General features: G+C 63.0%; 2 protein-coding genes across 2 annotated transcripts; one reads left to right on the top strand and one right to left on the bottom strand.

The window, feature by feature from the left end:
- The first annotated feature begins 405 nt into the window (after window positions 1-405).
- Window positions 406-5768, top strand: TMEM235 (transmembrane protein 235). Its single transcript, XM_077756313.1, has 5 exons — window positions 406-411; window positions 820-958; window positions 2377-2457; window positions 2619-2756; window positions 5590-5768. Exons 1-5 carry the CDS (start codon window positions 406-408, stop codon window positions 5766-5768), a joined length of 543 nt encoding a protein of 180 aa, XP_077612439.1.
- A 2003-nt stretch (window positions 5769-7771) lies between these two features.
- On the bottom strand, window positions 7772-12798 carry LOC144225155 (uncharacterized). Its single transcript, XM_077756322.1, is given in 8 exon segments — window positions 7772-8288; window positions 8849-9041; window positions 9285-9422; window positions 10014-10199; window positions 10469-10507; window positions 10509-10558; window positions 11273-11433; window positions 12620-12798. Coding segments are annotated over 8 exon segments (1242 nt in total). The 3' UTR covers window positions 7772-7992.
- Between the last annotated feature and the right edge of the window lie 358 nt (window positions 12799-13156).

Genomic DNA, 13156 nt, shown 5'->3' on the forward strand with positions numbered 1-13156 from the left:
CCGACATGATTCCCTGGGCTCTGAATGCTGCTTGAGATGGTGTTTCAGTGACGGCTTCCTGACTGCATTCCTCAAACCCGGTGGAGGAGAAAGGGCTGGAACCCCCAGAAACGAGAGGCTGGGGTGACCGCAGGTCACGAAGCTCCGTGGTCCCAGGAGGGCCCCCCTCAGTGACAATGTGGACTTCGGGCCTCGGGCCCTGTGTGCAGCCTCTGCCCAGCCCTGTGGGGCAGCCACCCACCATCCAGGGGCCCAGAGGAGGCCCTCCCATCGCCCACGATTGCACCCCAGACAGCCCCTCCCTACATGCAAGTCACTGCCTGCTCCTGGGTGGGGGCCCTTTGGGACCCCTGCTTCCCACCCACAGCGCCTGGCCCATGTCAGAGGAGGTGCTTCATGCGGGTTATGCCGGTTTGCTGAGTGAGTGACAGGCAGCGCCCGGCCTGCCCCTGTGACATTTGTAATTAGAAGCTAACTGGAAGCAAGACCTCATCCTTCTGTGGCCCCCTCGCCAGCCTGCCTAGGCCCTTTGCCCATCCGCCCCACTTCACCGGATCCCTCCGGTTAGACTGACGCGGATTAAGACCAGAACCGCAGGGCCAGCCAGCGGCCAAGTGCCCCGGCCGGGGTGGCTGCCTCCCACTCTTCAGGCGGTCAGCTGCCTGCTAAGCCCCCGCCTGGGGCGACGTAGGCCCCACCCTTCCTCCTCCTCAGCCTGGCCGTTTGGAGGCTGAAAATCCGAGGTTTAGAGAGATTAAGACGTTTGCCCAGGATCCAGGCCAGCGGCCCGCTCCTCGGTACGCTGGGATTTGAACCCAGGTCTGCAGCAGCTCTACCTGCGGCTCTGAGACCGTTCTGCCCCCTGGGGCCGAGCTCTGCCATCGCCATCGCCATCGCTATCGCCAAGAGGTGGGACCGATCTTCCTGCGAACCTGGGGGGGCGCGTATCGCGAGGCCAGTGCGCAGGCAGAAAAGGGGGAGCCGCGTCCCGAAGAGCCTTGGAGCCGACACACCGGCTTGCCCTTNGTGACAGTCGGGCTACCAGTGCAGGCGCGGGAAATGAATGTCTTGGGGGGTTGGGGGCGTTGTGGGACCCCTTAAGGACCCAAGAGCCTGGGGAGCAGGAACCCTGGGCAGTCCCCCGCCCGCCCTGGTGGGTGCAGGGTGGGGGGCCTTGTGTTAGAAGCTGCAGCACATTACTTGGCAGGTTCTCAGTGGGCTCTGCTGCTAGCTGCTGGCTGACCTTGCCCTTGCTCAGCCTCCAAGTCTTTGTCGGATAGGGAGAAACTGGTGNNNCGGGGGGCACCCAGGGGCCACTCTGTTGCTGTCCCTCCTCACCGAGGGCGTGGGGCCTCTGGGAAGGTGCTTCTCATCCAAGTGACCACCAGCTGTTTCTTGATTGCTGTCCCCAGGGTTGAGCCAGGCATAGCCAGAGCTCTGGGCTGAGACCTGCCCATCCCTACACACACCGCGCCCCCCCCCCACCGATCGTCTGACGTGCACATGGGCACAAAACAGGGGCACTACATGCATTTCAGACCTGTGTAGACGCCGCCAGGTCCAGAGAGGAGGGCATTCCCTCCGGAGGGCTTCCCTGGCACAGAACCAGCAGCGGCGGGGGAGGGGGTGCGGGCAGCAGGATCTGCGAGAGCATGTGAACGTGCGTGTGCATGCATGTGACATATGTCAGTGTGAGTGCACACATGTGCGTGTAAATGTGTGTGGTGAGCATGTGTCCGTGTGTGTATGGATCTGAATGTGTGATCACGTGTGTGTAGGTGACCATGAATGTGTGTGTATAAGTGTGTGTGACTGAGTGAGCATGTGTGTGTGTGTGTGTGCACGTGTGACCGCACCTCCTTGGTGGCAGCTGGGAGGGAAAGAAGAGCTCTTTGTTCATTCACTGAACAGACTGTACCTCATGTTCTGGAGCCCTTCCCGCTTGTGCATGTGTGTGCCCGTGTGTCTCCAAATATGGGTGGGTGTGCACGTGTGTGCAAGAGGCAGACACCACATTACCGGCACCGTTTCCTGTGCAGGCGAAGCCACGTGTGAGCACGCTCGGGGACCCGGGCTTAAGGGAGTGCGGACAGCAGCCTCCAGTGTGAAATTTTAGATAGAGGTCCGTGTAGGAGTCGTGTGTATGTTACAGAAACAAAATAAAAGGTCTTAAACCCTCTGAACCCATTTGGAGCCACAACTCTGGGGTCCAGGAGAGGATGTGACCGGGCTCTGTGGCCACTGCTCCGCCCGCTGGGCTGTGGCAGGGACCACGCCGCGTGCCCACAGGGCCACCCATCTCGGAGAAACGCCAGGTGGGGGGTGGCCCGACAGGTCTCCAGCCCAGCGGGCTTTGCGCCCTTTTCTGCTTTGCAGGGCAGAACAGCTGCATCCCCTTGATCGACCCCTTTGCCAGCGAGAGCCTGGATGCCTCCGCCTCAGAGCGGCACCTCATCTGTGAGTCCTGGGGCCGAGTCACCCCTGTCCCTTCCTCAGTCTCCGGGCGAGACTGTCCTATGAAGGCGGACCCCCAGGCAGCCAGGACTCTGGCCCCCGGGGTCTGACCCGGGGGGTAGGCCCGCGTCCCGGCCCGCGCCCTGAGCCCCCTCTCCCGGCAGCGCTGCACCGAGCTGTCACGATGGTCCTGCCCCTGAGCCTCGTGCTTGTCGTGTGCGGCTGGGTCTGCGGCCTCTTCAGTTCCCTGGTACAGAGCACCCTCCTGCTCCTCTTCACCGGCTGCTACTTCTTGCTGGGGGGTGAGTGTGGGCGCCCCAGGGGCCATGGGTCCCGGGAGAGGGGTGCCTCCTCTCCTGCCACCCTGCCCCTGCTCCCGTCTGGGCTGTGCTGACCCGGGCCCACCCTGGGGATCGAGCAGCAGCAGGAAGGCACCTGGGGCGGCAGCGGCCTGTATGGGGACGGGGGCAGGGGGTGGCTGTGGGCCTAGGTCCCGGGATGGAGGAGCCCCAGGGTTGAGCTTCTTTTTTTTTTTTTTAATTTTTTAAAATATTTTTTTTTAATTTCTGAGAGAGAGAGAGAGAGAGAGAGACAGCGTGAGCAGGGGAGGGTCAGAGAGAGAGGGAGACACAGAATCTAAAACAGGCTCCAGGCTCTGAGCTGTCAGCACAGAGCCCGACGTGAGGCTCGAACCCATGAACTGTGAGATCATGACCTGAGCTGAAGTCGGACGCTTAACCGACTGAGCCACCAAGGCGCCCCCTCCCCCCAGGGTTGAGCTTCTAAGCACGGGAGCATGAAGCTCCCCCAGGCGACCCCAGGACCTGCCCTACTAGATCCGCAGGAAGGGCACGCGCTGACCCCTACCTATTCTCCCCAGACGGGCCGGGTAGAAGGAGCAGGAGTGGGCAGGGCCAGGCATTATAAGGCAGTCACAGTCCTCGGCAGTGACCGCAGCCGAGCCCCGACTATGACTGGTGACAGTTCATCAGCTGACTTTCATCTATACTGTGCCGGGCACTGGGCCAGGCCCTCCTTCCGGGGTGCAGCCGTGGCCTCTCTGTGGTCCCAGCTTCCAGCTGAGACTTTCAAGGATTCACCAAGGTCAGCAGGAAGCTTCGCTGCTTTTTGGCGTCATCCGCCCCTGCCAGCCAGCTGGTACCCCCCGCTGCCCACAGCTGGCAGTAGCTGATGGCGGGCGGGGGCCCCTCGGGGTCAGTGCTCAGCAGCCTGTGCTGTCGGGGGTGAGGTCCGAGGCGAGTCTGGCATCTGAGCCGGCTCTACTGTCAAGGCCATGGCGCTTGAGACCCAGACCATGTGGGCCTGGGGCTCCCTCTCGGGCAGGACTGCCTCCTCCCCAGAGGACACCGTGCCCTGTGGGAGGCCTTGGTCAAGAGGGAATAGGCGGCCTGCCTGGTGCCGAGAGCCCGGGGGACCAGCAGTCCAGGTGTGCATGTGCTTTCGAGAACGAAAGCAGGAGAAATCAGAACATCGCTGTGGCCTGACCCCAGAGACCCGCTGTGTGGGTCCAGATCCAATTAAGAGGCCCTCAGGAAGCCAGCGAGAGGGTGGGGCCATATCCAGGAAACCTCGGCACTGCGCTCTCTGAGCGGGGCACTGGCCGGCGGGTGGAGCCAGGGCCTGGTTCGAAGACCACTTCATGCACTCCCCTCGCCCAGGGTCCCGTCTGGCTGCACCACTGCTCTCCTTCCTTGCAGGGGAATGGGGGGTGCTCCCCAGAAACGGGTCAGCTGAGCTCACGGACGGGAGCCCGCCCACGGGGCAGGCACACTAGCTCTAGGGGCTCAGAGGCAGGAATGTCACACCCAGGGGACCTGCCTAAGGCCAGCTTGGCCCACGCCCACCCCCACAGGAAGAGGAGGAGGGACAGAGGGGCCGAGGGTGAACGCCAGCCGGACGGGTGCCTCCCCTGAGACATGCGCTCTCCCGCCACTGCCCAGCTTGAGGCTCCGCTGGCGGCTGGGGTGGATGTCCTGCCTCCTGCCTCCCTCCTTCCCGTCTCTTTGGTCAAGCGAGGAATCACAGAGGTCCGGGAGGAGAGTCGGGACATGGGGACCCCAGGGCTACGCCTCTTCTCCGGGTCCCAGGGAGATCCAGACCTGGGCCTGAAGGTCAGCTCTGGTCAGCCTCCTGGCCTTGGCTGGGCGGAGTCCAGAGGGAGCCCCATACCGGGAAGTGCCTATGGGGGGCATCAGGACCCTCGCCCCTCCCCCCCCCAGCTTTCCCTGTGGTTGGGACCAAGGGCCGGCTCTGATGTCAGCCTGTCGCTGTGGGACACCGGGTGCTTCTCTGGGCTGGGCCTTCTGAGTCGGGGTGAACAGGAAAACGTCCCAGTGCGCAGCTTTTAGCATGCCCAGCACCCTGTGTGAAGTCAGAGTGTCAGAGGGAGGAGGGGGCCCGCTTCAGGGGATCAGGCAGGCGGGGCCTGGATCGCAGGCCGTGGGCGCAGGGAGAGGGCGTGCAGAGGCTGGAGGCTTGGGCTAGGGCCAGAAGGGAGGGGTACCCCAATGAAGTGGGGGGAAGTGCAAGGACACTGATTGCCAATAGAAGTCACTGGCTCTGTGTGTGTATGTGTGGGTGTGTCAGTGTGCGCGTGCATGTATCTGTGTGTGTGCACATGTGTATACATGTGTCAGTGCGTGTGCGTCGGGGTGTGTCTCTGTGTGTGCATGTGTCGGGGTGTGTGCGTGTGCCGGTGCATGCGTATGTTGGTGTGTGCACATGGGTGGGGGTGTGTCTGTGTGTGTGCTTGTGCCTGTGTGTGCACGTGTGTCTGTGTGCGTGTCGGGGTGTGTGTGTTGGTGTGCATGAGTGTGTCGGTTCGTGTGTGTCGGTACACGCATGTGTGTTGGGGACTCTGGGGAATACAGGAGGGCGCTGGTATATAGAGGCAGTTATGCGAGTCAGGACTGTTGCTGGGGGTGTAGGTGGTGCAAGGGGGTTTTGTGGGCTGAGGTCCAGGGGTTTGGGGACTGAATAGGAGCCCCCGTTTCCCCCAGAGGCCAGCGTTAGGGGCTCCGAGGCCGTGTCTGCGGGACCGCCTTGGCCAGGACCCGGTTAGGCAGCTGCCGGCCGCGTTCGGCCCACGGAGCGGTCGCCCTGCCCCTCCCCCAGGTGCCCTGACCCTGGCGGGGGCCAGCATCTACATCCGCTACTCGCACCTGGCCTTCGCCGAGACCGCGCGCCAGTACGGCCCCGGCACGTGCAGGACCGTAGCCCTGGCCTGGGGCTCCTGCGCCTCCGAGGCACTCAGCGGCGTCCTGCTGCTCACCGCGGCCGAGCCCTCAGCCTGAGCCGGCAGCCGGGGGCCCCCACTCTGTGGTCATCTGAGTGGCAGCGGGGGGAGGGGCGCCGTTTCCCTTTGCATCCCTAGGCCTGGCTGGAGTCCCGGCTGGGAGGGCACGGGGGGGCGGGGGGCAGAGCCAAGGGTCCAGTCTCCTGTTGCTTGGCAGAGCCGCATGTTAGGGGGCCTCCCATGCCTGGTTTGTGCCCTTTAGGGACTAACTGGCTTGGCCTCCTCTTAGGGATGAGAAAGGAGTCCCAGTAAGAGCACGGGGCCCAGGAGATTGTGACAGGGGCCAGGGTGCTCAGCGGGCCCTCGCCTCTCATGGGCATGGCCGGCACTGGCCCTCCTGTCAGTCCTGTGGAGCCACCTGTCCTCATTCCTAGGGCCCTGGGTCACGTGGAGAAGCGACACTTTGTCCTGGGGAGGGGTGATTTGAGAGAGAAGCATCCATCCCTTCAACACCCACCGAGTGAGTCAGGCTCCGTGCTGCCCGCTCGTCTGCCTGTCTGGTCCTCCGGGTACCCTTCACATGAGTCTCCATTCACCCATTTTACAGAAGGGAAGTCTGAGGCCCCGACCATCCCGGAGCGAACGGCAGAGCTGGATGCCCTTCCAGGCTGGGGGGGACTCCCAGGCCTCAGTTCTGTCCACTGGTCTTTGAGGACAGGCGTTGGTGGGGAGGATACTGAGGAGGGAGGGGGCCCCCGGAGCCCCCCGGGATTTGCAAAGGGATCTGAGTGGGCTGGACCCACCTCTGCCCCCTGCCTTGCTCTCAGGCCTCGTGGGGCTGCTGCTTCCGGTGGGCTGGTACTCCGGGACCCCAGACCTCCCGTCTGCAGCTCCCCGCGGATGTCTGGGTGCCCTGAGCAAGCGCATGTGCANGCAGACCCTGGGTCATCTGGAGACAGGCTCCCTCTCCTGTTGGTAGAGAAGTCGGGGGGCCCAGGAGAAGGGGCCCAGGGGCCCAGGGCCTTCCTGAGCCTGGCATGTGTGCTGGCGGGGGCTCGGTGGCCCCTCTTGCCCTCCCCCAGCCTCCCTTCCCTGCTCCACAGGTGACGGGAAGCTTGAAGCCCTCGGGGCTACACCACTGGGGGCTCCCCCTCAGGGCTTCCCTTCCCACCTGTGCTCTAGCATTTACCGTTCCACGTAGCGACAGTGTGCCAGCCTGTCCTTAAATAAATCAGTTTATGCTGTGTGCCGAAAAGCCTTGTCTTTCTCTCTGAAAATTGGTTTCAGAATGGACAATACACACGTGTGGCTTATGAACAGGTGCGAAGGCAATAACCTTGGTACCAGCTCTGTGTGTGTGTGTGTGTGTGTGTGTGTGTGTGTGTGTGTGTGTCTGCGTTCAAGCGCACACGCGTGCGCGTCCATCCGGAAATGTCCTGTGTGTCTGTCCATCCAGAGACGCCTTCTGGGAACCCAGCAAAGCTCCTTCCCTGCAGGTCAGCACAGGTGGGAGGGACCCCCACCCCCCACGCCGGGTCCTGGATCGGGGGCTTTGCATGCGGATCTTCTCAGCTTGTGAGGCTCTAACTTGACTCCTATGGTTCCCTGGGGGGCGGGGAGTGCGAGGGGTTGCCTCCCTGTCTGCAGCTGGGCCTAAATAACCGCCAGAGTTGCTAAAAAAAGAGATCCAATCCCAAATTATTTATAGTATTCTTTTGTAAGCAGGAGATTTTATTTTATCTTATTTTTTTAATGTTTATTTTTGAGAGAGAGATTGAGGCAGAGTGTGAGTAGGGAGGGTCAGAGAGAGAGGGAGACAGAATCTGAAGCAGCTCCAGGCTCTGAGCTGTCAGCACAGAGCCTGACACGGGGCTTGAACCCACGGACTGTGAGATCATGACCTGAGCCGAAGTCGGGTGCTTAACCGATTGAGCCCCCCCAGGCACCCCGGGAATTTTATTTTTAAAAAAGGAAAATGCATAGAGATGAATACAGCGTAAAGCCCAGCCCCCCGACACGGGAATTACTGCTCTTTGCCATCCAGTGCTCCGCTGTCNGCCTGCCTGCATCCGTGGCACCCTGTCCCTGTCCCCATCCCCGACACAGGAGGCGCTCCGGGCTTGCTGAACGAGTGCCAGGGGAAGGCTTCAGCCCGCGGGCACGAAGTCAAGCGGTCCAAGGAGACAAGGGGGACACGGGGTGTCCTTCACTGTCTCTCATGCCACCTGCTCCCCGGGACACCTCCACCCCCACCTGGACCCGGGCTGGGGCACAGGGGCCGGTCACCCCGTCCTCAGGGCCCCCAGCTGCCTCAGCACGAACCCCCACTTCCTCAGCGCCAGCTCGGTGTCCTGCGCGGAGACGTCGCGGTGCCACACGGCGCGCACTGACCGCGCGCTCCAGGGGGACAGCAACACACGCACCGCGCGGCCGGTCTGCGCCGCCTCGTCTGCGCTCACGGCCTGGAGACGCCGGCAGAGCTCCCGGGGCGCCAGCCCGTGCACCCTCACCATCACCATGTTCGTCTCCACGGCGGCGAGGTCCACGGAGCAGATAGGGGACGCCAGCTCCTGGAGCCCTGGGCCCAGGTGCCGTGGTGAGTGGAGCCCGGCCCCGGGGTCCCCACCACCGTCTCCACCGTCCAGCCCCGTCGTCCCAGGCAAGGCAGCGGGCCACCCGACCGTAGTGGGGAAAAGAGGGACCCTTAATCCTGACACGGACTTCGGGGTCACACAGACGTGGCTCTGCTACTTTTTTTTTTTAGCTGTGTGACCTTGGACAGATCAGTTAACCTCTCTGGGCCTCAGTTTCCTCCTCTTTAAAGTGGGGGCATGAAGGGATTGTTTCGTGGGCTCAGTTAGCAGACATAAGGCCCAAGTTAGAGGCTCGACTCTGCTGGATCCTGGAGGAAATAATTGCTGACACCCGTGGAGGGCTTCCTGGCACCCGTCACCTGCTCCAGGGGGTCTGGTAAACCGCCGTCGTCCCCTGGGTCCCACCCTTTGTGGCTCAGTGCTTAACTTCCATGTTCTAGAATCCGAAGGATGTGCCCCTGATGGGGATCTGGGTCCTGCTGCAGGGGACCCCCAAGGCCCTCTTCTGGGAGCAAACGGAAGTGGGGGGGGTGTGGTCCAGCACCTTGGGCGAATCTCTGAGCGTTCTGGTGGTCCCTCAGCAGCACCTCCTCGGCGTCTGCCAGTCCCACGAGGGCAGCCGCGGCCAGCACCCCCGCCTGGCGCATCCCCCCGCCCAGGGCTTTCCGGAGGCGCCAGGCTCCTTCGATGAAGTCCTTGGGCCCCCCAACCAGGGCTCCCACTGGTGCGCCCAGGCCCTGGGAGGAAGAGGAGAGAGTCCTGGCTGCCTGCACCCCCAGGCGTGCATCCCTGTCCTCTCGGTGGGGGGAGGGGATGAGGAGGGGACAGGGAAGGGCGGACACTGTGGCCCCATCTGGGGAGGGGCTCCAGGGGCCCAGGGCCCCCAGCGGCCCTCAGAGGAGGTCAGGAACCCAGCTTGGACTCCTGTTGTGGGCACCCCCATCACCCTGTGTCTGGGGGGCTGCCGGCGGCTTCCCCACCTTGGAGAAGCAGAGGGACACGGAGTCACAGTGCTCCACGATGCGGGCCGGGGGCACGTGCAGAGCCACCGCAGCGTTCATCAGCCGGGCCCCGTCCAGGTGGACCCGGACCCCGAAGCTCTGGGCCAGGAGGCGCACCTGGGGGCAAAGGGCAGGCCACAGTCAGAGGGGCCTGGCTTGGGGCAGGAGCGGAGGGAAGATGGGTCTCCAGAAGGTCACTGGGTTCGACTCCTTGAGGAGCCTCGCCGGGGGTGGGGGGGATCCGGAGTGAGGAGAGCTGGGTTGGGGACCAGCTTGGCCGTCTGGGACCTGAGCGGGCACAGCTGCTCCTGGGCCTGGGTGCCGTGGCCAGAGCCCCATCCTATCTATGCTGCACCTCGGCTCCGCGAGGGAGACGCCCTGAGCCCTTCTCCCAGGCCAGGGGCAGGTCTAGAGACTGAGCACTCAGGCTCCCACACTGGGAGCACGGCCGTTCATGCACAAGCTGGTGCTCCCCTGGGCTCCCGGGGGGGGGGGGGCAGGTCTCTGTTCTGGGGCCTAAAGTGGGGGCAATAAAGCCCTTCACACCTGCAGCCGAGGACCACACGTGTCCCTCCCACAACATTCCTGGCTGCAGGGGGGCACCCACGGCGTGTATCTGAGACCTAGTCCCCGCAGAGGGGCTCCAGGGGACAGGAAGCCAGGAGCTGGCTGGTGGGGTGGGGAGCACAGAGGTGGGGTAGGGCCTACCTGGCGTAGGTAGTTGATGGGGAGAACCCGGCCCCCCGAGCTGCTGTGGGTGTTTTCCAGGCGGATGAGCTCACAGACTGGGTGGTAGGGGCTCCCGTGGCCCCGTGTGACCATCCTCTCCAGCTCAGCCAGGTCCAGGGTCCCGTGCGGCAGGTCTGGGAGGGGGTGGGAGTGCACCCCAGCAATCTGCAGGTATTGGGGTGAGGATGGAGGATCAGGTCCAGGGCCCCAGGGTCACCTCCTACCTCTGCCCTGTCCGCTCATCCCCAGCTCTGGGCTATGGAGCCTTGGCCCTGTGCTGCCGCCCGAGGGTTAGGACGTTACTGCCCCNAGAGACGCCACCAGCCGGCCATTTCTTCCCTCTGCAGGTCCCATCGCGGTGCCTGGAAAGCAGGTTCCCACCAAAAATGCTGAGCAGCTCGTGCTGCCCCAGGTGAGGGGTGACGGGTCCTTACCTGAGCCACCCCGCCCTGCTCGTAGACGTGGAGGTTGGCACTCCTGCCCGAGGAGGAGCTGGGAGCCCCTGAGCTGGCAGTGACACATCACTGAGATAGACGGGGGGAGGGCAGTGTCGGCTCCATGAGTGCCATGGGGCCCACCTGCTCCCGCCCAGCTCCTGGGCTGAGCCCCGGGGGTGGGGGTGGGGGGCACCGCTAGCTCTCAAGTGCCTCATGCTAATTAGGAAACAGCGCCCCTTCGAGACACCTCCCTGTTATGTCCGGGAAAACCATCCCATTAATATTGAAGGTCTAGGGTGACCATCCTGTGAGCCGTTGTGCCCCGTGCCCTGAGGCCCACCTGCAGAGCACCTCCTGCACTGCAAGCCCACCACGGTGCTGCCCTAGGGGCCAGGCGGCTCAGCGCATGGGCACCTGTCAGGCCCAGCAGGAAACACACTGGGAAGCCAGAGAGTTTAATAAAGGGACAAATTATAAAGGCGTGGCAGCATATAGGGAAGTCAGAAGGGACAGTGCAAGACCCCAGGCCATAGGGGCAAGAAGGGGGTGTGGCCACCAGAACCTGGAGGCAGGGCAGTGTGGAGAGGGCTGACCGCCTGGCCCAGGGAGACCCTGTGGGGAGGGAGCTGGGGGCGGAGCATGACCTCGCTCTCCTCCCCTCCCTCACCTCCTCCTAGGGGCCCTCCTGACTGAGCCCAACAGAAATCCAGATGGCTCAAGCCCCCACGGATGTTGTGCCAGACCTGCCCCTAGCACCAAGGAGAGAAGCACGGAGGGAGGGGCACCCTGCGCCACGCTCACCAGAGATGAGGTTGGCCATGGTGTTGGTGGGCACAAACAAGGTCCGTTCCACCCCCAGCAGCGTGGCAGCCTTTTCCTGCAGCTCTGAGGAGGAACGGGACAGGGTGCAGGGAGGCTCCGTCAACAGTGGCCGTCTCCTTGCATCACTCGTGACCGTGAGCCTGTGTCGTGAGGAGGTGAGCGGCCAGACCGGAGCCCTGCGCTGCCAGCTGCACGGTCTGTGGTTTTGGTGACCGCACATCTGGTCCAGAGGCCCTTCAGTGAACCCTCTACCCCCAGCTCCTCCTGGGCCGTGGTCTCCCCCCATACTGAAACTGTGGTTTAAACCCCCCCCCGTCCCATCCAGACCTCACACCTGTCTCACTTCCTTTCCCATCAGCCCCATGCAGGTGGGGCCCTGTGGTTTCTCTGCTGACTTCCTCTCCGAGAACAGGACAGAAGCTCTCAGAGACTCGGGGAGGGGGTGAGTGGGGCTTCTGGCTCCTGCTTTAAAGCCTGCTGTGGCTCCCCTCTGCCTGTGGCATCAAGTCCGAAGCCTTAAGCATGACAGTCAAGGGCAGTGGGATTTGCCTTCTGCCTTCACCTCCAGGGACAGGGGGGCCCCCAGTCCCCCACGCTCCAGCCACATTCCCTTATCCATATTCTTAACACCCTTCTCACTTCCCAGGGAACCAGCTCCCTTCCTAGCCTGGGGGCTCCACTCACCCTTTAGGAGGCTACTCTGCAAAGTCCCCCTTCCCTGTGAGTTCCACGCCTCCGCTCACCCCCAGTCCCCCAGGCACCCTCCGTGGACACATGTCAGCCCCAGCACTTCCCCCACCGCATGGTGGGGACTGTGTATCTGGCTGCCTACTAAGCAGTAGGCTCAGCATTTTTGAAGTTCCAGGAGACAGTAGTGTCTGCAGAATACGTGATCACCAGACACCATCTGGCCCCACAGACAGGCCCCTGGGGCTCGTCCCTGGCCCAACAGAGGGCTGCACACACCCCAGCCATGGCAGTGGTCCGCAGCTCTCAACCCAGCGTGGGAGTGCCGTCGCCATGTCACTCGAAAACACTCCCTAGGTTATTAGAGCCCACTTCTTGGGAGGTGCAGCCTGCGGAAAACCCTCTTATCTAGACGGGTTTTCTGTTTGTCTTCGTGCAGAAAGGCACTGGACCCAGGACAATAGCCACAGGTTTTCGAGAAAAGACCTGGGTTCACACACTGCCTTGCCATTCACTGGGTATGAGACCTTGTGTTCCACACTCGCGGGGCATCTCAGAGCCGTCGGGCAAGGTGGGACCGCACCCGTCTCTGGCCGCAGTCTAGGCACACGACACTAACGTGCACGCACATCACCTGACATCCTGTTAGCATGCAGATGGCGGTTCAGCAGGTGCACGTGTGGGACCCGGGAACCCGCATCCCCAACAGACTGTCGGCTGATGGGCCTGACCGAGCAGCTAGGCCGCAGCGCTTCCNAGTTCGGACTTCGTCCCGGCCGGCACTGCGCAAGCTCGGGCGGGGGGCGGTGCCGAGGCATGCTGGGAGTTGTAGTTCGGGCTTCGTGGGGTGGACGCGGTGCGAGACGCGCGTGTAGGAGGGAGTCACAGGTGGGGAAACTGAGCCGCGGCGCAGCTAACACCTATAGTCACTTGTCGGGGACGTGGCCGGGCCTGAACCACTGCATTACATCCCGCCGTTTGCTTTTTCCAATATGGATTTTTTTGAGTACCTACTGTGTGTCAGGCATTGTCTAAGCGCCAGGCAGGATATGAAGATGGCACAGCCGGCCTGAGCATCCCTCTTCACGGGGTATAACGGGAGGCAGAATTAGAGGGGTGCACAGGGAGCCCCTCCTCTATTCCCCCTGCCCCTGAGGGGTGGGCTGCCTCCAACTG

Source organism: Crocuta crocuta, unplaced genomic scaffold, assembly GCF_008692635.1.
Source record: "Crocuta crocuta isolate KB4526 unplaced genomic scaffold, BGI_CrCroc_1.0 scaffold50, whole genome shotgun sequence".
Classification (NCBI taxonomy): Eukaryota; Metazoa; Chordata; class Mammalia; order Carnivora; family Hyaenidae; genus Crocuta; species Crocuta crocuta.